This window comes from Nelusetta ayraudi, unplaced genomic scaffold (genome assembly GCF_046127955.1).
Source record: "Nelusetta ayraudi isolate G7.1 ecotype Tasmania unplaced genomic scaffold, CSIRO-AGI_Nayr_v1 ptg000057l, whole genome shotgun sequence".
Lineage (NCBI taxonomy): Eukaryota > Metazoa > Chordata > Actinopteri > Tetraodontiformes > Monacanthidae > Nelusetta > Nelusetta ayraudi.
The window spans coordinates 1,308,672-1,329,313 of record NW_027466107.1 but is presented as its reverse complement, the minus strand read 5'-3'; the positions used below and the strand labels follow the sequence as shown (position 1 = coordinate 1,329,313).

The following is a 20,642-nucleotide window of genomic DNA, read 5'->3' as shown; positions in this document are numbered from 1 at the left end:
TTCCACTGTAGACTGTGTATATTTTTTGGACGCTGTTGATGACGCCGTGTGCTGTTCGATGTTTGTACCATGTCCGTGGTTTGGGTATATAACTTGGAGGTCTCTCCAAGAGACAATGGCTGTTTGGGATGAAAAGAGAAGAAAATAAAGTTTTATAAATAATTTTAACTCATCTGAGAGAAATTCAGAGGACTCTGATTTGCATTCAGCAACAACAGTGTGTTGATTTGTTTGTCGGCGTGGAATAACAAATATACTTCCACAATAAACGTGAAAGACTTTTATCCTGATGACAAGCCTCATTGGAAAGAGAAAGAATTTTGATGCTCAACGTGACAGCAGCCACTAATTAATAAGTCCAATTTTCAATACAGCAGTGAAGTAAACATTTAGTAAAGTTACAACTATAAAGGTGACAAGTCTTTAATCAAAGCCCAAGAATGAGTAAATCTGATGTTGCGTTCAGGAAAATTCAATCTCGTTTGATTTGTCCATTAAAAACAAAACAGAAGGGGAAAATAAATCGCTCTTTACTCCCACCTGGTGGACATGAGAGACAGTACTTCTGGAAGCAGCCGGTTGAGGAGTGAGGCTTTGAAGATAATTTCCTGTCTGGGAAAAGGCGATAAGAAAATTTCATTTGCGGAGAATATTGCTGATTTATTACATTAAATCAATTGGGGGATGAAGGTGGAATAAATCAAGATGCAGCGAGTGTCGCCGGTTCGAGCCTCCGCCTTCAGGACTCCCCTCAATTCCTCACGGCACCCCGGAGATATCCTATTGGGTCGAGATCTCGACCCAGTAGCTGCTGTCATGCGATTGGCCGGTTGAACAGGTGCGCCTAATGAAGTGCGTGGTGAGTCTTCAAGCGAATGGAACCAAGTTGGCGGCCGCCGCGGTAATATGATTGTAGCCGCAGGAAGCGCGTCACGGCCTGGAAATGTGCGCAGGTGACTGATTGTAATCTAATGGATGGAGCTCACAAAGGTCAGTGCCGGGCTGTTGCCTGGATACCGAACCTGCAGCAATTACAGAGGCGTCGAATTAGAGGTATAGCTTTGGGTTTTACATTGAGCTAGTTCAAATATCTTTTAATTAATATCAGATGTGTTTTTCTTTTCGTTTCTATCAAAAAATATTTATCAATAATAAGACCTGTGTTATATTCTGTGTGTTTTGTACAATATTTTCAGGTGAAAGGGTGAAAGGCTGAAGGTGAAAGAACCTCCACCTGCACGTCTGACATCTTCACTGATTGACATGTATTATTCGCTGACATCAGTGCCTGTCATTTCGTGTTACTACCAGCAGGTGTCAGTGTTGTACAATGACACAGAGAGGCTGCCACGCTCAGGCCCGCTTGCACGTCAGTTGTTAAAATGGTGTAAATCGACTCTGGAATTTGTTTTTTGAAACAGCTATCATGCTAGCATCGTGTTTGAATCCGATCTGTCGGCGATGAACCCAAATAGGAACATAGCTTTAAAAAGGTGATTTCATTTTCCCGCCTTGTCGTCGTCGTCGTCGTCGGTATTGGAGCGCAAAGCAGCGAGCGGCGGATTCCTGATTTTTGTCAGCGGGGCTTTTTCTCCATCTGAACGAGCAGCACAGCGCAGTTTCACTTCCTGTCGGTGTGATGATGGTTGGACGGGCGGGAACAGGAAGTGTGGTGGCAGAGCACAGGAAGATCCTCCCTGGCTGGCTGTGAGCAGCAGGCGCTTCCTCTGGGCCGCTCTGCCTCAGCACACAAGCGACACACTGCACTGCTGGTGCACTGAGACAATTAGGAGGCTGTTTGTTCCACACACATGTTTTGGAAAGAATCAGCGACTCTGTGTGTGTGTGTTTTCTCTCCCCCCCCCCCCCCCCCTGTTGCCGCCTTGAACAGACGTGCTGATGCGAGGCCTGATGTGGTGAAAACCGCCGCCCTCAGATGCCAGAGGGCCCCGAGGTTGGAACTGCTGTTGCATGCTGACTTGAAAAAGAGAGAAAAATGAAAGCAAACCTCAGTGACGGTGTTAGTTTAAAGCAGCTCGGGTTAACTTTTCGACCATAAAATTATGATTCCAAACTCATAACCGATTATCCGATTAATAGGATCAATGGTGCCGCCTCGGCAGCGAGGGGGGGGAGGGTGGGGGGTGTGCCGGCTGTAAGTGCACTGCGTAACTTTCAAGAGGCTTTACATACTGCTATTACAAATACATAAGATTATAAAATCACGGAATGGAACCCAATAATTAACCTCGCAGAAAGACAAAGTAATAAAAGTGTTGAACGTTTGCTGCGACGTTATTGTCAAGGTCTGTTTTGCATTTACGCACACACGAGCGCTCCAGCTATCGGCGACTATTTGTATTTTCCCACATCAATAAACTAGCGCTGCAGCGTGTTTACTTCGTCACTTCGCCATTTCCACCCAAAGTTACCTCGAGCTGCTTTAAAGCCCTGATTCCCAAGGAAGTAAGGAATGCCATAATCAGATTACACTCGCTGGGTCAAATCTGAACAAAATGGCCTCAAAATTTGTTGCGTCACCTCATCATTGAATGTTGTTCTCCGCGGATGGCAGCAGGTGAGGAAGCAAGGGATGCTTGAAAAGACAACAAAGCTCAAGTCATGATTGAGTCTCAAAGGCGCGTCTTCAAAGTGTGTCTGCACAATGTGAAACACGAGATGGTCTCCAGGGAATACACGGAGGGGCTTGGAAACAGTCGGCCGAGCTGTAAACAAAGTTTGCGAGCGACTGCGTCGTCGAAATCGCCTTAATAAAGCTACTGGGATTTCCTCCTGAGTCCTGACTGAGCCTTGGCGTTGGCTGGCTGGCCTCGCTGCCTTTATTCACAACTTGCACCCGCCGGCTAAAAACAACAACAACAGCAACAATGACGACATCAGCAACAAAAAAAATATCAGTCCGCTGCTCTCTTTGTCCCAGCCCTTATTGGCTGATCTCGCCATCTATCAGCTCCCTGCACGTCTGGCTGGGTGGTGTGGCTCCTTGCTACGCCACCGCCGCACACACACACACACACACACACACACACACACACACACACACACACACACAGAGGCCCTCCTGTTCACTGACAGGCTCCCCCACCTCCCACAGACACAGAGTGCGGCCTCGGTCTGCGGACCTGCCTGAACTCTGCTCCGATCCCGGCCGTCCTGTGCGCAGAAAATGAAGGCGGCGCCGATGTTTGAGTTGGAAGGCCAGTCATTAAAAGGACCCCCACCCCTCCACTACCACCATCACCACCACCACCACCACCCCTTCCCTCCCTCACATTACAGCGAGACAGGCGGCGGCGGCCGGGCAAAGGAGGCTTTTAAAGCAGAACCTTTTGCTAAATTATTTCTGAGAATGCATAATACATGCTCCTGAAAGATCACGAGGGAAGATGACGAAGAAGAGGGCCGGGGGGGAGGAGGGGTGAGAGTGAGTGAGTGAGGAGGAGAGAAGAAAGGAGGAAGGAGGAAAGAGGAGGGAGGGGGTGCTCGAAAACTCTTCCTCCTTCATCGTCGGCAGCAAAGTCTTCCCTTCCTTCGGATCCTCTGCTTCTTTCTCGTCCCCGACTCGCTCAAACCCAGGAGAACCAGTGAATTTCACCCCAGTCACTGCCAGTTCTGGGACTGGATGAGATTAATATGGCAGTGATCCAGTGGTGGCCTTGTTCTCTGGCCAGTAGGTCCAGGTCTCAAGGTACGGATGGTGCTGTGCACACATCCCTGCTAACTGACCCCTGTGACATGACAGTTATCTAATGACCTTCTGCCTGTTTATTTTTAGTTCTCCACTCCCAAACTCTCCCTCTCTCTCTCCCTCTCTCTCTCTCTCTCTCTCTCTCTCTCTCTCTCTCTCTTGACTCTCGAGCCCCCTCGGACGTCCGTCTGCAGCTGATTAAAAGTGCGCTTATGGTCGACGCAGAGATGACGGAGGATTGGAGCTGCCGGGCCTGATGACCCCTCCCAACCCCCCCCCCCCCCCCCCAAGTGAAGAAACAAAACTACACATCTGAAGTAAAACAGCGCATTTAGCCCTCTGTTTGCAGCCTGCTGTTGGTGTAAAACCAACTTTTTTTGTTGGACCTTAGCCGTGTTTGCTCTCTGGTCTCAGAGCTGTATACGTTACGGTGTGTGTCTCCGGGTTGTGTAGTCGCACTCTCTCCTCTGCGGCTCCAGTGTCTGGTCACGCTGCGGCGATGCTCCGCGCCCTGCGGCTGTTGCTGCTCAACCGCAAAGAATTTCCTCGCCCGATTGTTTTGCATCATTTACACGCGGCCTGAATACGAAGCCCCGCGAGTCGGTTCCCGCTCGTATCCGTGACAATTAGCAGCCGACGCTAACCCTCGCCCTCCGCCACGCACACAGTTCCTTTCCACGCAAATTGGCTGTGATTGGATTTTGGCCCCTCCAGAGAGTTGCGACCGAGGGCTTTGCTTTTTCCTCCTCTTCCTCGCCTCCCTCGCCGCCAACGTGCCGCCCGATGATGCGAGTCGGGGCCTTGTGTTGAGCGCTTTTTTTGTTCACGCCCTCCATTGTTGCAGCTTATCGCAGCTCTGGGCCTGAGGGGCGGCGGCAGATGCTCCGTTTCTTCTTCTTTTTATTTTTTTTACATAGTGTCGGTCCATCGGGGACGAATTGCGTGCCTCTGTCTTGCACAACTGCAGTCGCCCTCCTCCTCCTCTCTGCTGTCTGTGGCTGCGAAGCAATCGCACCACAGTTTACAGTCCTGCCTCTGCTGTTTGTTCCTGTCGATTGTCTTTAAATCAATAGCTGAGAGGAGGAGGCGGCCGGATGGGGCAGCATCTCATTTCGAACTGAGGCTCTGAAGTTACCGAGGCGGGTCATCCGCTGCTGCGACTGTTTATCATTTTCTTCTCCTCCCAACCAGCGGGTATCAGCTGGTAAAAAAAATTGGAGACGACAAACAGACGCAGACACCTCGACTTCTCTCTCAGACGTTGTCATTAAGTATTACCAAAGTGTTTCCCTCCGCCAGGTCTCCGGGTTCGAGGCGTTCCGCTGTGTATTGTGAGTAAGACTCTTGTCTCTGTGCAGAAAATTGCCTTGATGAGACTGTGTGACTCAGTGCGATTGATGTAACTCACTGCGGGGACACAATGAAGCCAAGTCCATTTGTGGTCTGTTACTCAAAGTCAGAAATGCAAGTTTCCTTCAAGGGGGACATTTCTTTTTTGCTTGTCAGTAAACATAATTTGAACCTCAGGAAGAGAAAAAGAGATGAGACCAACGGAAATAGTTGTGACATTTTGAGGGACTGGAATTCAGTGTCAGAATGTGTTTTGGTAATTTGGTCATTTCAAGTGCAGAAAACCAGTCCAGTGGTAGATTGTTGGGTTTTTGGCTTGTAAGGGTTGTTGGTTGGATGCCAACTCTCACCTATGATCCATCATGTTGGTCCCAGCCAACATGACCTGAGGTTGTCGATTCATTTATGCTTTCTTTACAGGATTGTTGCTGAGAAATTTCCTCGCCTGGAATTCTTTTTCTGTTCAAACTGTTTACAAAGACAAACTTTGTGCGGGCTGTGCCTGTGCGTGTGCGTGTGTGAGAAAGAGAGATAAAGAAAGAGAGATGTTTTTTTTTCCCCCATTTTCTGAAGAATTTCACATTGGCCTCGGCCTTTTCACTCGTCCACACTCTTTTGTTGTGATGGACCGATTGTCACAGGCCCAGACCTGCAGCTCGGCACCGCCGTAGCTCAAACGCGACGTTTCACATGGAGAAAACAAGGGGTAAACAAACAGAGAGACGCCAGAGAATCAAGGTCGGAGGAGCGCGCTCGCGGGAGACGAGGAGGTGAGGAGGAGCTGAATCGGTTGCAGGACGCAGACTCGCCACTTCCGGCAAGGCGAACGTGGACTGTGAGTCCAGTGCCGTAATCTAATCTGCAGGCCTCGACGTTTGTCATCCAGTTCAGCTCCCAACTGCTGCTGCTGCTGCTGCCGAGCCTCAGAGTGTCATTTAATGGGCTGCAGCGGCCGGCCGAGCGGTGATTCATCTCAATCGTACCGCAAACACGCTCAGTTTTTGTCAAAATGATGTTTGAGCGTGGAAGCCAATGAGAGGCTCCTAATGGAAACAAATACATGATACATAAACACCACGACAGGAACTACTCCCAGCATCCATCACTAGCATCCATTGCTCCACTTCTCTCTACTCCACTTGCTGTTTATTGAAATCTGGATTTCTTGGTGAAAAACATTCTTCAGGTATTCTTGGATTTTCTTTGCATCATGGTAAAGAGCCTGGAGAAAACTTTTACTCTGAAAGAAACGCAAAAGAAAAAGAAACACTTGAAGGATGATTGGATGAACTCTGTCCACTGTGTTCAGAGTGAACCAATGAAGGGGCAAGGCCTCCTATTGGTGCAAGGCACATGTCATGTGTCACCAAAGCCAGTCAACGGTGAAACAAAAAGTCAGGCCTGGCGATGTTTTCAGTATCGTTCTCAGTTCTTCTACAAATGATAAAATGGAATCCGGTTCCCATAAATCAGCCGTTAACCTGGTGCAGCTTAACCGCAGTGGCTTCCTGTCTTTGGTCAAATCTAATGGGACGCTACTGTGAGCTAGTTAACGTGGATGCTGCAGATAATGAGGACGATGAGCGGCGTTTATTTAATTCTCTTTGCAAGCGGAGCCGCTGTTCCCTGCCGGTTTGTGAAATAAAACTGCAGTTCCTTAAAAACTTCTGCCTGCTGTAGCTCACTGTCTGAGTGCGGACTCTATGTTTGTGTGTGTGCGCGCGCGCGCTCGTGCCTGCTGCTCTTAGTGGTGGGCGTAACACGTGTGCGGTTGATCTCTAAATAATAGATTCACGCAACAATAAAAAAAAGAAACGGGGAGGCGTGCGCACCGGATGCTGAGTTTAGTGGCACGTGCACGAGCGACCGTGCGCGTGCCCTCCTCCTCCTCCTCAGACCTTCCTCCTCCCCCTTCCTCCCTCCCTTTTTGGGAAGGAGGGGGAGCTTATTGCGACTGCGCCCTCGCGCTCTTGAATTTGTCCCGCGGATGCACGTCGCCCTGCCAGCCAGCACGCCGGCAGAGCTCCGCGCACAGTCCGGCGGGGAGGACGCACCGAGCCAAGCCCAGTGGAACCGAGTGCCCAGCGCCAGGCTAGAGGAGCAGGAGGTGGAGGAGGAGCAGGAGGAGCAGGAGGAGGACAAAGTGGAGAGTGGACAAACAAACGGACGGAAGCGGTGAACACGACACGAGCGGAGAGCCGCTGCCTTCCTCTCCCTCCTTCCTCCACGAGCCGTGCGGATCCTTTCCTGCTCGTTCCTCCTGCACCGGGGACGGAGCGCCTGCTGGCCGGCTGCATGGTGAAGCGGCAGCAGCGGCGGTGAATCCGGGGGAAGACTCAGCGACAAGTAGGAGCAGAGGAGGAGGTGGAGGAGGAGGAGGTGGAGGAGGAAGAGGAAGAAGAAGAAGAAGAACAACAACAAAAAAATGGATCGCTGTGACATTGCCGAGATGAAGGCTGTGCAGTAACTCCGGCAGGATCATGGCAGGGGTTCACGTTTCAGATGCCGCGTTTGGACATTTTCTGGATCTTCCTCCGGCCCAGGGTGCGACTGGGGCGGCGGGACTCACCGGCGGCGATGCGGTCCCACTCTCCCCAGCCGGCACCGGCACCGGCACCGGCACCCGGGCGTATCTGGAGGTGTCCACCGCCGCCGGCCAGGTCTTCGGGGCCGAGGGAGTTTACACCAACGGCCGGCACCGGGAGCTCAGCAGCCCCAGGATCGGGAGTGGCAGCCGCGAGCATTCAGCCGAGAGAGGTCACGGAGCCGGGAACGCACCTTGCGGCATCATGAAGGTTTGTTTCTCCATTTGAGTCGCGTCTCCTTGTCGACGGCACTCAAGGTGACACAAGTGTCTGTGGGCTGTTACGCACCCATGGTGAGCGGCAGAGTCAAGAACATCTGTAGGATGTAGCGTGCGCACGCACACACCCGCACTCACCATTCAGATAGGCTCCACTCAAGGTCTGGTTATGACATAGCGACTCTGACAGGGACTCCAGTGCCACATCATTTATGAATCACAGTATGCTGGGGTTCCTTTAATGCAGCAAAAAAACAAAATAAAATGGTTTGATTGTCCTTGAAACCTCTAATGTGGTCAGAGTTAAACAAACAAGCAAAAAAACAAAAAAATTGTGATAAAGCAAAATCTCAACCGTGTCTTTGAAAAGACTGGAGAATCTTTCCTTCTTCCGCCTCTTTCGTCATGAAAAGTTCTATTTTTCAAAGGTCACCCAGTCTGGCTGTGTTCTCCAATCACTGGCGGGTAACTTTCCTGCTGCTGCTCACGCTGGCCTCAGACGGCAGCTTCCTCACTCAGCCTCCTCAACTCCACATCGGTTGTCTCGGCGGGTTTTTTTTTCTTCTTCTTCTTCTTTCTTTCCTTCTATTTTTCCCAGTGTGGCGTGAAGTCTGCGTGAGCGTGACAGACTCCGTCTCCGGGTGTTTGCTCGAGAGTGAGTGCGAGATTGTGCGTAGGTGGGACACACCGGAGGGTTGCATTCTGCCACATACGAGCCGCTTTTGCTTAGCAACGGCCTGCACGGAGGGACGTGCGGCCAGCTCCACCGCCGCTGACGCCGCACGTGTGCAGAACACAGTGACGGCGGTTCAAAGGTGCATTCCTGAGCATGACCAGGCCTCCGTCCTGACTGAAACCCCCCACCCCGGCAACAAATTGAAACGTATGTCATCTCGTCCCTCGCAAAATTTTCTCCACCTCCGCAAAACTCAGAAACAAGTCGGAGGAAATTGTGCTGCCAAACGTGAGTGATGGCCTGCGATGCAGAGGTTGAATCTCTTCATTCCGCATTCGCGTGGCGTTCGAAAGTGACCCCCCCCCCACTCCCTGCCCCACCCCCCACCCCACGCACACACCCACCCCTGGGCTTTTGCCAGCACGGAATGATAAAGCGCAACCAATTTTCATTAACAACAACAACAGCAACAACACAAAATAAGTTATTTGCGGATGACTTTCACAAAGGAGTCAATGAGCTGCAGATTTGTTGCTTCCTTGTTTATCTGACGACCTTGCTGCAGTGGTGCATTTTGGGAATTTGATTAGTCTGCGCATTCCTCTCTCTCTCTCTCTCTCTCTCTCTCTCTCTCTCTCTCTCTCTCTCTCTCCCTCTCTCTCTCTCTCTCTTTCTGTGTTTTGAAAAAATGTGTTGATTGTTGGTTGTTTGCGTCTGTGGCGTGCTGACCACGAGGCATGCCAGGACAAATCCTGGCGTGCTGCTGCATCAGCAGGCCAGGTCGACTCTCATTGTCCCTCCCTGAATGTCATTGGCAGCACCTCGGTAGCGCTGCTACCCCGGAGAACGTCACAGAAACACAGTGTTGATCATGAAATGAGCCGGTCCAGAATCGGCTTTGCGTTGTCGTGTGCATGCAAAAGGAAAACACAAGTGGCTCTGAAGTGTGTTGACAGCATCACTAGTCGTGGAACCCAAAACTGGGCGGCTTTCTAAATGGAATGACATAATCATGTGACCGTAGGGTCAGCGGACTGCTAGCATCAACTTCTGTCTCTCTGGGTTGTCGGAAGCTCCATCAGAGTGGAAGTGAGTCTGGAATCCACAAACGTACATCAGCAGACTGCAGGTTTCCTCGATGCATCGCATGGCACGACTTCCTGTTTTGCGAGAGAGACAAACGCCCGGGGCTACATCCTGTTCGCGACTGGCGCTGATATCACCGTTTGCATTGCACAACTGGTTTTGAGTTGTTTTTTCCTCCCACCCCCACCCCCCCACCCACCCGGCTGGCAGACACTCGGAGTGCCAGATCAAAAAGCGGCCGGCGGCGGCGAGGCCGAAGCCTGTATCTGGTCGTGTTTTCCTTTTTTTCTCTCCTCCCTTTGTTTATTTGCACAGGTGCTGAAGCAGAGTTGTGTTTTTAATGCGTAAGCGGGAAGACGATTCTTCCCACGCCGCGGCGCTGCCCTGTTTGCGCTGGGAAACACGCTGTGAAAGTGGGTCAGTCTCTGTGTGGAAAGGGGTTCGTCGCACGTCACAGCCACCCACACCAGAGCCGCGCTGTTGCTCAACCGCCTGTGTGTGTGTGTGTGTGTGTGTGTGTGTGTGTGTGTGTGTGTGTGTGTGTGTGTGTGTGTGTGTGTGTGTGTGTGTGTGTGTGTGGATCTTAAAAGAGACGGGGGGTCACCAGTCTGTTGGAACACAGGAGCAAACGAGCCGTCGCAGCAATGCGTTAGCTCATTAGCCGAACCCTGGACAGGGGAGAGCAGCTTGTGCTCCCTCCCCGACCCCCCCGAGCCCCCCCCCCCCCGCCCACCCAGGGGGCATCCCACTCGGTCCTTGTGGTGGAGAGGCTGCAGCGTGTCTGGAGGGAGGCTGGTTGTGTGATGCAGTGTGGTTATGTAATGCTGGGAGCGTGTGGACAGCTGCATGGGCTCCAGCCTGGCTGCTGGCGAGAGCCGGCGACCAGAGCGGCGACCAGAGCGGCGACCAGCGCAGCGAGAGCCTGCCGCACGACAAGCGGAGAGAAGCACTTATCTGCTTCTTCACGTCTCTCCTCCTCCTCCTCCTCCTCCTCCTTCCTGCCTGTTGTCCTCAACAGGCGGACAAAAGGTCAAACCTTCATTCCCCCCCGCCGCTGGAGAAAAATGGGCTGTTGGCTCTCGGGGGTTAAAGGATGGAATCCTGGAGGACGTTCATCATTTTGAAGTGAGCGAAAGGATGGCCGGGCCGCGATGTAAATCAATAAAGTTCACGCACCGGTTCGTGGCTCCCCTGCCTTGATCAGTGGCAGGACGTCAATTCATCTCCTCGCCCGCCCCTCCATCATAATGGCCGGCCTGACTGAACCTCGTTAGCCCGAGTGCGCCGGGGCGGCGATGAAAAGGCGTCGCCGTGAATGATTGGCCGCTGCAGGACTCGTCCTTCCAATCTTCAGGTGGCGCTCCGAGAATTCAGAGATGTCTAAATTAAAATGAGACAAACGTGTGGATGAAATTTCGAGTCTGGAATCCCAACTATTTGCCCTTGAAAGCATCTGCTTGGCTGTCCGTCCGACGGTGGGGGCGGGGCCAATCAGCTTTGAGAGCAAAGAGGAGGAGCTACTGGCAGAGTTTGTCTTAAATAGGAGGAGCATCTTTTCCCATTTGAACTTGAGGTGGAGAAGAGGATTTTTTTTTTGCTGTTTCATAAACCAGTTTGTGTTTTGCTTAAATGTGAGCGGCCTGTTTTAGATGTGAGAAATGTTTACCCACACTAAAAAAAAACCTCAACACAATTAAAACATAAAGTGTTTCCTGCAAACGAGCAGATTCCTCTCCTGCTCATTCGCAGAAAAGTGTGTGCAGCCCGAGGTGCTGAAACGCTCCAGTCTGAACGTCCTCCTCCGCGTCCTCCTCCTGCTCCTCCTTCGCTTGCTCACCCGCCGGCCGGCCGGCCGTATAAATAGCAGGAACGCTGGAGTTCTGACGGAGCCCCTCTGGCCCTGATAGCAGCTGCCTCACTGTGCCAGTGACTCAACACTTGTAGTGTTCCGCTGGTCGTGGCGGCCGTGCAGACATCGGCGGCTTTCGTAACCGCCGCCCCCGGAGGTCGGCGACCGGAACGTCCTCTCTGTGATGCGTTCAGGTTCACCCCGCATCTGGTCCTTGCGCAAACCCCTTCGACAGCCTTGTGAGGTTTACCTGCGCACTGCGTCGTGAGCCGTCCTCCCTGGAAGGCTTTCTCGACCAATAACAGGATCTCCTTGAAAGGAGTTTTTTTTTTCTTGTATCTCTTGCCCTGGAGGGCTTGGATACAAAACGCTGGGAGGTGCTCGAGCAGCCTGGAGGTGTTTGCATTAGCGTACTGTGAAAACATTAGTGCCTCTCAGCAAACTGACAGTCGCCGCCGCCGCCGGGCGAGAAAAACAAGTTGTATTTGTCTGTGCGAATCCCCGGACTTACGCAAATAGAAGGCGAGAGCGCCATCCCGTGACTCGCTTCGCCCACAAACGGCCCCGAGAAGGTTTGGCAGCTCGTGATGCGTTCAGGTACAGTCACCTCGGCGTCTCCAACAAACACCTGCTGGTTTTCAAAGCACAGTGCATTTTGTGGGTCTGTTTGGTCGACTCGGTTGTGTTTCCTGCTGTTGTTGTTGGGCTGCTGTGAGATTTGGCTGATCCGCTCTGCCGACACCTTCCTGGAACCTTTCTGCGATAAAAGCGCTGATTACATTTAGCGGGATCATCAGTAGCGATGATGATGATGATGATGATGATGAGCACATCGTCATTGCTTATTTGCGCGGCCTTATTGGAGGCTTGCTTGTGCAGATTCAGATTCTCCAAATAAACTAAAATCGTGATTGGCCAGCAGTTCCAGACTTCTCTTTTGTTTTTGTTTTTTTTTAAATAAAAGCCAAAAGCCACCAGTAATTCCTGCGTGTCCTGCAGCAGAATTCAGAATTCCGTACTCCGACGCTCCGGGGGTATTTTTGGAAGACGGAAAGCTGCACTGCGTTGAAAGTGAGGCAGCGGGAGATGTGAAGTGGTGATTACAGACGTCCGGGATGCTGAATCATCGACCGCTCTCGTCTTGGCTGGACCCCTCAAAGCAGAGGCAGCAGGAGCAGCAGAAGCAGCAATCTGCAAGATACAAACATGTCAAATAGGCCTCTTTGTGCTTTAATCCACAGCTTAGTGTCAAACGGAGAGCCAGAAGCATTGAGGCTGTTAGTCAAGGTCACGCAGCCATTTCCCTTAAATGGTTTTCCTTTAAAAAGGAAAAGGTCAGATTTACATCTCATTGGAGCCACTTAAAACAAACAAACAAACAAACAAACAAACAAGAAAACTGCTGTAGGTTTCTCATTTGATGCCATGTTGTGACATATTGTTTTTGACAGGCTCTTTTTCAGTCTCCAAAAGAACCACCAGGATCACTTGTAGCGTCGTCGCTCTCAGATTAAAGCAGCAAAAATACGAGGCGAGCAAATTAACAACCGTTGAAGTTTGGTTCCAAATGCAGATGGAAAAACTTGATGAATTTACTATCCGGATGCGTCGGGAAAGAATAAAGCCAAGGCCCCATTTTTGAACCAACGTGTTGGATCGGATGCTTTGGAGAAGTAACCGCTGGTTAGCTTGCAGAGTCTGCAGCGTCGACACGCTGCTGAGGTAAAACACAAAAACAGCAGTCAGGTGTGCTGTTATGAGTTGATTTCTCCATGTTGCAGAACGGATGCGCTCGCAGCTAATCTGCCGTACCCCCTAATCCCTCACCACCGAGGGCTCCAGAAATTGGAAAACCTCACGCAGCGGCTCCCTGCTCGGCTTCACGGCTCGTCGGAAGACGAGGAGTGTTTACGTCCTCTCGGGCAAACGGCAACGGCGTTCAATAAACAAGTCACAAGATGAGCATAATCAGACGTGCAAATAATTTGGGAGGAGGAATCCAAACTGAACCCGGTTGTTATTTTGGAACGTGTCACCGATGTGCAGCTGAGTTTGGGTGGACCAACATCTTTCAAGTCTGGATCAACAACTCACCAAAGTTCCTTTCAGTACCGCAGCCCCTTCATCTCGTCACGTCCATTTATTTACCTTTTGTAAGAATAAAGAGTTTCACTGAAACTCTGCCCGAGGCAACAACAGCTCCCTTTGAACAGGAAAATATTGAATTTGTGAAATGGAATTGTGGAGGATTCCTGGTAATACCACATCTTAATAAGAGACTCTTGGGACACATTAGAAGCTGAATGAATTCTATGTAAAATGCAAAAAATGAAAAAAAAAACGTCAATCCCGGCCCTGATGAAATGCCCCAGAGGAAGAAAGACTTCTCAGGACGTCACGTGTCAAGTCAAGGGCTTAACGATCCCTAATAAGTCAGATTTGCCCGGATGGATATTTCCCACGTGCCCCTGGGCCGGAGTTTGATGGATGAGTTGAACAATAAGGTCTTTAAGAGCCGCTCGGCAGCGGCTCATCCGTCTTGTCAACCTGAAACGGGCGGCCTTGAAATTTCAGGTGCTTCCCGCTCGCCTCCGCGTTTAAAGAGAACAAGAAGCCTCGGCTCAGAGCTGCCGCTGGAGCCTCGCTTTCACCAGGCCGCCACTTAAACGCAAGAGAATTTGGACTTTTCACACGCTCACCTCGACGACGAGTGTCCTGGAAATGCGGCGTTTTCACTGCTGGGTTGGTTTTTGCAGGTTTGTGCTCAAAACGTGTGCGAGAAGTAATGGAAACCACGAGCGACTGGACAGAACAGGAAGTGAGAAACGCAAGCGTACGAAGCCGAGACAGCGTGTCGTTTTCGTCCAATCGCCTTCCAGATCCGGACGAGAGGATTTCACATCCGAGGGATTTAAGCAAAGTTGGATTTTTCTTTTTTTTTTACTCACCCCTCCACCACCCCCACCCCCCACCCCCAGCAGAGACAGAGAGTGCAGAAATCACTGTGTGACTGCGGATGATGAAACTGTTTGCAACAATCGCAATACTGCCAAAATAAATAAGTGGCGGCGGGTTTTAAAACAACAACAACAAAAACATTGTGTAATTGTGTTCTCAACATGATGACATTTCAGAGCTTTACACCAACTGGGGATTGTGAGACGACACTGACATTCAGCTTTAATGGCTGGGGCGCTTGTTTCCTTTCAGCCAGGCCTTTCGTTTTTTCCATTCTATTTCCCAGGTAATCGCGGTAATAAGAAGGAGAAAACAGGGCGTTTTTTTCTTCGGGGTTTCCGTTTCATTAGTTTTGTGAATTAAAACGTTGCGGGGGGAGGGGGAGGGGTTGATAACAGGTCCGTGGAGGACGCTCGCCGCCTTCAAGTAGCTTCATCAGACGGTCAGTGTGTTGCCAGAGGCTTCCCTCTGCTCATCCTGCACCACCTCTTCCTCTTGTCCTCCTCATCTCTTGTGCGTAGTCACTGCACTGCACAAGGCCACTGTGAATTCCGCAGCGCTGTTGAAAACCCCCCCCCCCCCCCCCCCCACACACACACACACACACACACACAACAATTCTTTTGCTCGGCCTTGAGAAGCCGGCGCTGATCCAAGGGGAAGTGAGGTAGAAATCTTTGCCGTATGATGCAGTGGGAGGATCAGCAGGAGGGCTGGCACACACAGAATATAGAAGCGTATATACGCACTATTATTAGGAGTGATAATGCGCCGCTCGCTTGCGCGTGTGTGTGCGTGTGTGTGTGTGTGTGTGTGTGTGTGTGTGTGTGTGTGTGTGTGTGTGTGTGTGTGTGTGTGTGTGTGTGTGCTGCCTGAGAACAGCGTCCTCAGCTGAACGCCGTGGAAGAGAATCCAGAGCGATGCTCGCACTGCTGGTCCTGTTGGTCCTGGTGGCTCTGCTGATCCTGCTGATACTGCTGGTCCTGGTGGTCCTGCTGGTCCTGCTGGTCCTGCTGATCCTGGCGCTGGGCAGCTAGAATCTCCTCCAGAATGGAAAATACATCAAAAACACAGAGAAAGCGAGGCGGCGGCGGCAGTGGCGGCGGTCTTACCAGGAGTTCTTTCTGGGGTCGGTCGGCTTTTAGAGGCACGTGTGGAGGTTTGAACTGCCGTACTAAAAAAAACAACAACAACCCCCCTCAATAAAAAACAAAACAGAAGAGAAGAGGAGGAAGAGAAGAGAAGAAGCCCTCTGGCTGCAGCTGGTTTTCTTTCTCCGCCTGTCTTCCATCTTCTCTCTTTGTCGTCATTCATTCAGACACAGAATTCAGCCTTGAAAATTCTCGGTGTTGACATGGATTGGAAAATAAACACAAGCACACAAATGCAGATTTCTTCATGGAGATGCTAAATGCAGCTTGTATCTGCACGTCTTCAAGTTACTGTTAGTTTTCATAAGTTTTATGTGGATTAGCTCATGAGATAAGACAGCAGGCACATTTCTATATTTTCTCTATCTGATCATCTGAGTTGATTAGGTTTGTTTTGTTTGTGGTTATTTGATCAAATGCACAAAAACAAATGATTCGACTGGAGTCAAATTTAGCTGCGACTTAAACACTGAAACCAGCTGAACACAAAACTTTACTTTTTGTCTTTGCCACTGCAATGATCAGCCTGCTGGGTTTTAAAGCTCCTACTGATAAACAGCGCTGAGGCCGTTTAGACTTATAATTAGCAGCTCTTCTGCCTCATCTTGACCCATTTTACTTTTCTATTGCATCAAACTGTAATCTCACACTGGTGCATTTACAAAAAAAAAACCCCAAAAGGTAAAAACCTTTGAACTTACATTGACCACATTTTAAAGTTTCTTCTTTTCCTCACTTCATTGACTGTAGTTTGCAGTGAGCTGCACCTGCAGCTGCAGCAGTGAGTTGCTGCAGCAGTGAACTGCAGCAGTGAGCTACACCTGTAGCTGCAGCGGTGAGCCGTGTGCTTCTGTGGCTCAGGGCTGAAGGCGCTTGACGGATGTGTGCGAACGACAACAGATCCCGCTGTAATGAAGAGGCTGGTTGTCCTCGGAGCCGAACTGTAGATCTTGTTACCGCCGCTCTAATCTATAATAACCGCTGCTGGGACGCCGGCGCCGGCAACACACAGATGGTGGCGCCACATTTCTTTTTCGGTTTTTCCCGCCTCTGCGCAGATGGCGTTAGCCGAGAAGAGGGAGTGGGCTTTGGTTTTTAGGCGCATTAGGTGTGTGTGTGTGTGTGTGTGCGTGCGCGTGTGCGTTATTGGACGAGGACGTGAAGAACAATCTCATGGTCTTTCTGTGCTGCTGGTTCGAGCTCTTTATTATTATTTTATTATTTTCTTTTTCTCCGTCAACGCTGAGCGTCACACTGTCGCCGCTGCTGCTGCTGCTGCTGCTCCTCAAACATTATTTACTATGCACGGCCACGTCCGAGTGACAAGATCTAAACCAGGCTGCTCCTCGCTGACGGAGCGTCGCCTCGGGTCGTCCTGGTGCAGCAGCAGCAGCAGCAGCAGCAGCAGCAGCAGCAGCAGCAGCAGGTCACCGTGCAGGCGCAGGCACGTCACTCAAACATTCCACCAAACCCAAACACACACACACACACACACACACTAGGTCTTTCCTTCGAGACAACACTTGGCTTTTTTCTCCAGGAGGGTTTTTTACAGGGTGAAAAGGAGGAGGAGGAGGAGGAGGAAGAGGAGCTGCAGTAAACCTTCAGAATACATCAGGTTCTGGCAGGATTACAGGCACTGGATCCTCTGCTCGTCCTCTGCCTGGTCTCTAACTGGAGTGACTGCTCGTCACTCTCATATTCATGTTTTTCTCCGACGGTCGTCGGCTCTGCAGGAGCCACTTTCCCGGGATTGCGTTTCCACTGCGTGTTGTTTTTTGAGAGAGAGAGAGAGATAGAGAGAGATGGAGAGATCTGGATTTCACTGGAGGAATGTGAGGCCCCCCCCCCCCCCCCCCCCACACACACACACACACACACACACACGCACACACACAACACGCCCACCTACATAGCTGAGACAATAAGAGTGGAGGGAAAGCAGGAGGGCGAGATGATGATGGCAGCGGGGGGATTTGCTGCTTTGGGTTACCAGCGGATGAAAATTGAAGCTTCAGTTCCAGTTTGAATGAGCATTCTGAAAAAAATGAAGCTACTGACTTTCAGCTTGGAGCCGAGGTTCCTGATTCTAAAAAACGGGTAAAACAGGTTGCCTTTAGTAGAGAAGAAATGTTTAATATATATTTTTCACACAGACATTACAAAATAAAGACGCATTATCAACAGTATTTAGACCAACTAATGTGTTTGTGACACAGTGACTTAAAATACAAAAAAAAAAGTGGAAATAAGAAGAGGAAGGAGCTGAAGCATGTGACACCCTGCAGCCTCTCCGCCTGCAGCGCAGAGCCACAGTCCACGCTGACAGAAGTAGAATAAACATTATTTCCAGCAACTCGGGTTTATTTCTGCTGCTGCTGCTGCTGAGCCGAGCGTCTCAGCATGGAGCTCACACCTTCTTACCTCGCGGCGAGAGGGAAATGTGAGTCACTATAAAGCAGCAGGAGGGAGGTTACCGGGGGGTGGGGGGGGTGACGGGGGGGAGGGCGATAAATAAAAATCCTTCAGAACAGCAGCATTGCTGGCTGCTTTTGTAGAAAACCTGAAAGCCCACCAGGTCCTTTAATGCTGCTGCTGCTGCTGCTGCTGCTGCTGCTGCCGCTGCTGCTGCCGCCGCTGCTGCCGCTGCCGCTGCTGCCGCTGCACCGCTGACTGCGTTTGATAGAATTCCTGGGAAACGCCAAATTTCCATTTAGACGGCAGCGCGGAGCTCGTTTCTCCTGCTTCTGATGCAACTCAGGGAACCTCCTCCAGACCTGCGTGTGTGTGTGCGTATATGCGTGCGTGTGTGTGTGTGTCTGTGATCGCTAACAGCTTCTGTACAGTGACAAGGCGGCTTCAGCCGGTAATGGAATGAAAAAATAGAAAAGAAAAAGGAAAGTGACAGGTCTGAAAATTGTCCTTTGGAAAAAAACAAACCCCCCAAAAAAAACGATTGTTAGCAAATTCAGTTTTTGTAAGTGTGCTCCTTGTTATAAGGCCACTGAGGGTGACGTCCAGTCTGTCATATTCACGTCCAGTCTGCAACCGCCTGTTTTGAGCAACGCAATTTTCTCTCACCTCCTGTCCTGATGCCAACAGAGCCACGCCTGACAAGTCTCTGCATCGTTTGGTGCAAATACTTTTAGTTTTTTCCTGCTACATGAAGCTTGAAGCCCAGGAGCTGTTTCACTCCGTATTCACTCCGTATTCACTCCGTGTCAGCCGCCACTCGAAGGCAACGCTCCCGGTGACGGATGCATATCCTGGAATTGAGAAAACTCCTCTTGAGTGCCGACGAATGGTAAATGGGAACTGGACTGCACTTAAATAGTGCTTTCCAGCTTCTCAGTCACCCATTCACTCACACACTCATACACCAATGGGTGGCTGCTGCTCTGCAAGGGGCTGCCAGCCACATTGGGAGCAGTTTAGGGTTAAGTGTCTTGCCCAAGGACACAACGACAGACTGGGACGGGACGGGATTTGAACTGCCAACCTCTTGGTCATTGGACAAGCCGCTCTCCCTCCTGAGCTGCAGTCCAGTCGCCCTCGACAAACCGTCGCTCCGGTGGCGACGTGAGGGGGGAAAACTACTGGCACAGAAAGTTCCTGTTGTGCCAAGGCTGCTCTTTTGTGAGCGGCTTATTAATTGGGCGGGGGGGGGGGGGGGGGGGGGGGGCTTGCGTAATGCGGCATTCCAATTAGTCGGAACACAGCGAGGTCATTCCGTGTGTGTGGGGGGGGGACACGAGTTCTGAGCAGCACACAGCGACCCAGTTAATAGGAGCCAAGGTGCTGAAAGCAGAACTTTATTAAGACACTGTTTGCTGCTGCTGCTGCTGCTGCTGGGGTCTAATTTTACTGCTGCGCCTCAACGACGTGGGAGCGAGCGCAGGAGGGGTAGGTCCAGTGAGTGTGTGAAACACGAGGTGTCAGGAGGGTCAGGAGGGTCAGCGGCCGGCGAAGGAGTTGAACTAAACCAGTTTCCCGTTTTTTGCTCCGAAACAACCGACTGTCTGTGCGCCTTGTTTGACCTCCAACCGTTTGCTTTTGATGTTTATCAGCCTTTGTTTTGTGTGTCAAGAGATTCATTCATTCAACAGGTGTTCCTTCACAATCTTCAAAGATGTTGATTTCATCCACTCCGCTAATGACTTTTTTTTTTTTTTATATCTCCAAGGCATTTTTTTCTTTAATAAAACTGATAATTACTAGTTGGTAGAAGCAGTGTGTGATACCAGCTTCATACAAGCAGTCATCAGTAATATAGACGATCAATAAAAAGAAATTAATAAAAGAAAGCCTCAATAAAAAGAAATTAAGAAATATAAATCATAAATCACATTAAAAAAAAACGAAAAAAAAGCAAACAAAATGATGAAAAATAAAAAAAACGACAATACAATCACGACTACACAGTTGATGCGGTCAGATGAATGAAGCGGTCCTGCAGCATGGGCTTGGTCCCACTCCTGAACCGGCCCTGCTGGGCCGGCGCTGAGGGAACAGCACACAGATCAATGTGAGGAAGTATTCACTGAACAATGCTCAACAACAGAGAGAGAGAGAGAGAGAGGCAGTGAGAGAGAGAGAGAGCGGGATGGGTCGGAGACGAGGAGACCCGGCGGGGACGTTCTGTTCTCCAGACCTCCTCTGTGGTCGTGACGCAGGGGGGAAGAGGAGGATGCTGGGAAAAAAAGGAGAGACGTGAATTTTGCATGTGCCACGGCCTCCGTCCTCGTTCAACCCTCGTCCAGCCCTGTCTGTCAGCAGGTGGCGGGAGGTCTGTGATGACAGACAGACAGACAGACAGACAGACAGACGGCGGCACTGAGAGACACGTTTCTGTTTTGCTGGCTGGACTCCTGCAGCGTGTTGAAACTGAGAGTAATAACAGGTTGGATGTTTGAAGAGAGGCCTCGTGTGTGTGTGTGTGTGTGTGTGTGTGTGTGTGTGTGTGTGTGTGTGTGTGTGTGTGTGTGTGTGTGTTCGCTTGCTCAAATCAGTTTTCAGTGGGTGTGTTACGGCAGAGTTTGCCTGGAATTGACGACGGTCGG

At 50.6% G+C, this 20,642-nt stretch overlaps 1 protein-coding gene across 4 annotated transcripts in view; it reads left to right on the top strand.

The window, feature by feature from the left end:
- The first annotated feature begins 7,007 nt into the window (after positions 1-7,007).
- Positions 7,008-20,642, top strand: part of LOC142896826 (inactive phospholipase C-like protein 2) — a 55,565-nt gene continuing 41,930 nt past the window's right edge. The window contains exons 1-2 of one of the 4 annotated variants that reach the window (XM_076038755.1): positions 7,008-7,423; positions 7,461-7,854. In XM_076038755.1, the coding sequence (XP_075894870.1) occupies positions 7,540-7,854 (315 nt within the window). In that variant the 5' untranslated portion in view covers positions 7,008-7,423; positions 7,461-7,539. Of the gene's footprint in view, positions 7,424-7,457; positions 7,855-20,642 lie in introns of all 4 variants that reach the window. The other 3 variants (XM_076038754.1, XM_076038752.1, XM_076038753.1) reach the window with 3 other exon arrangements.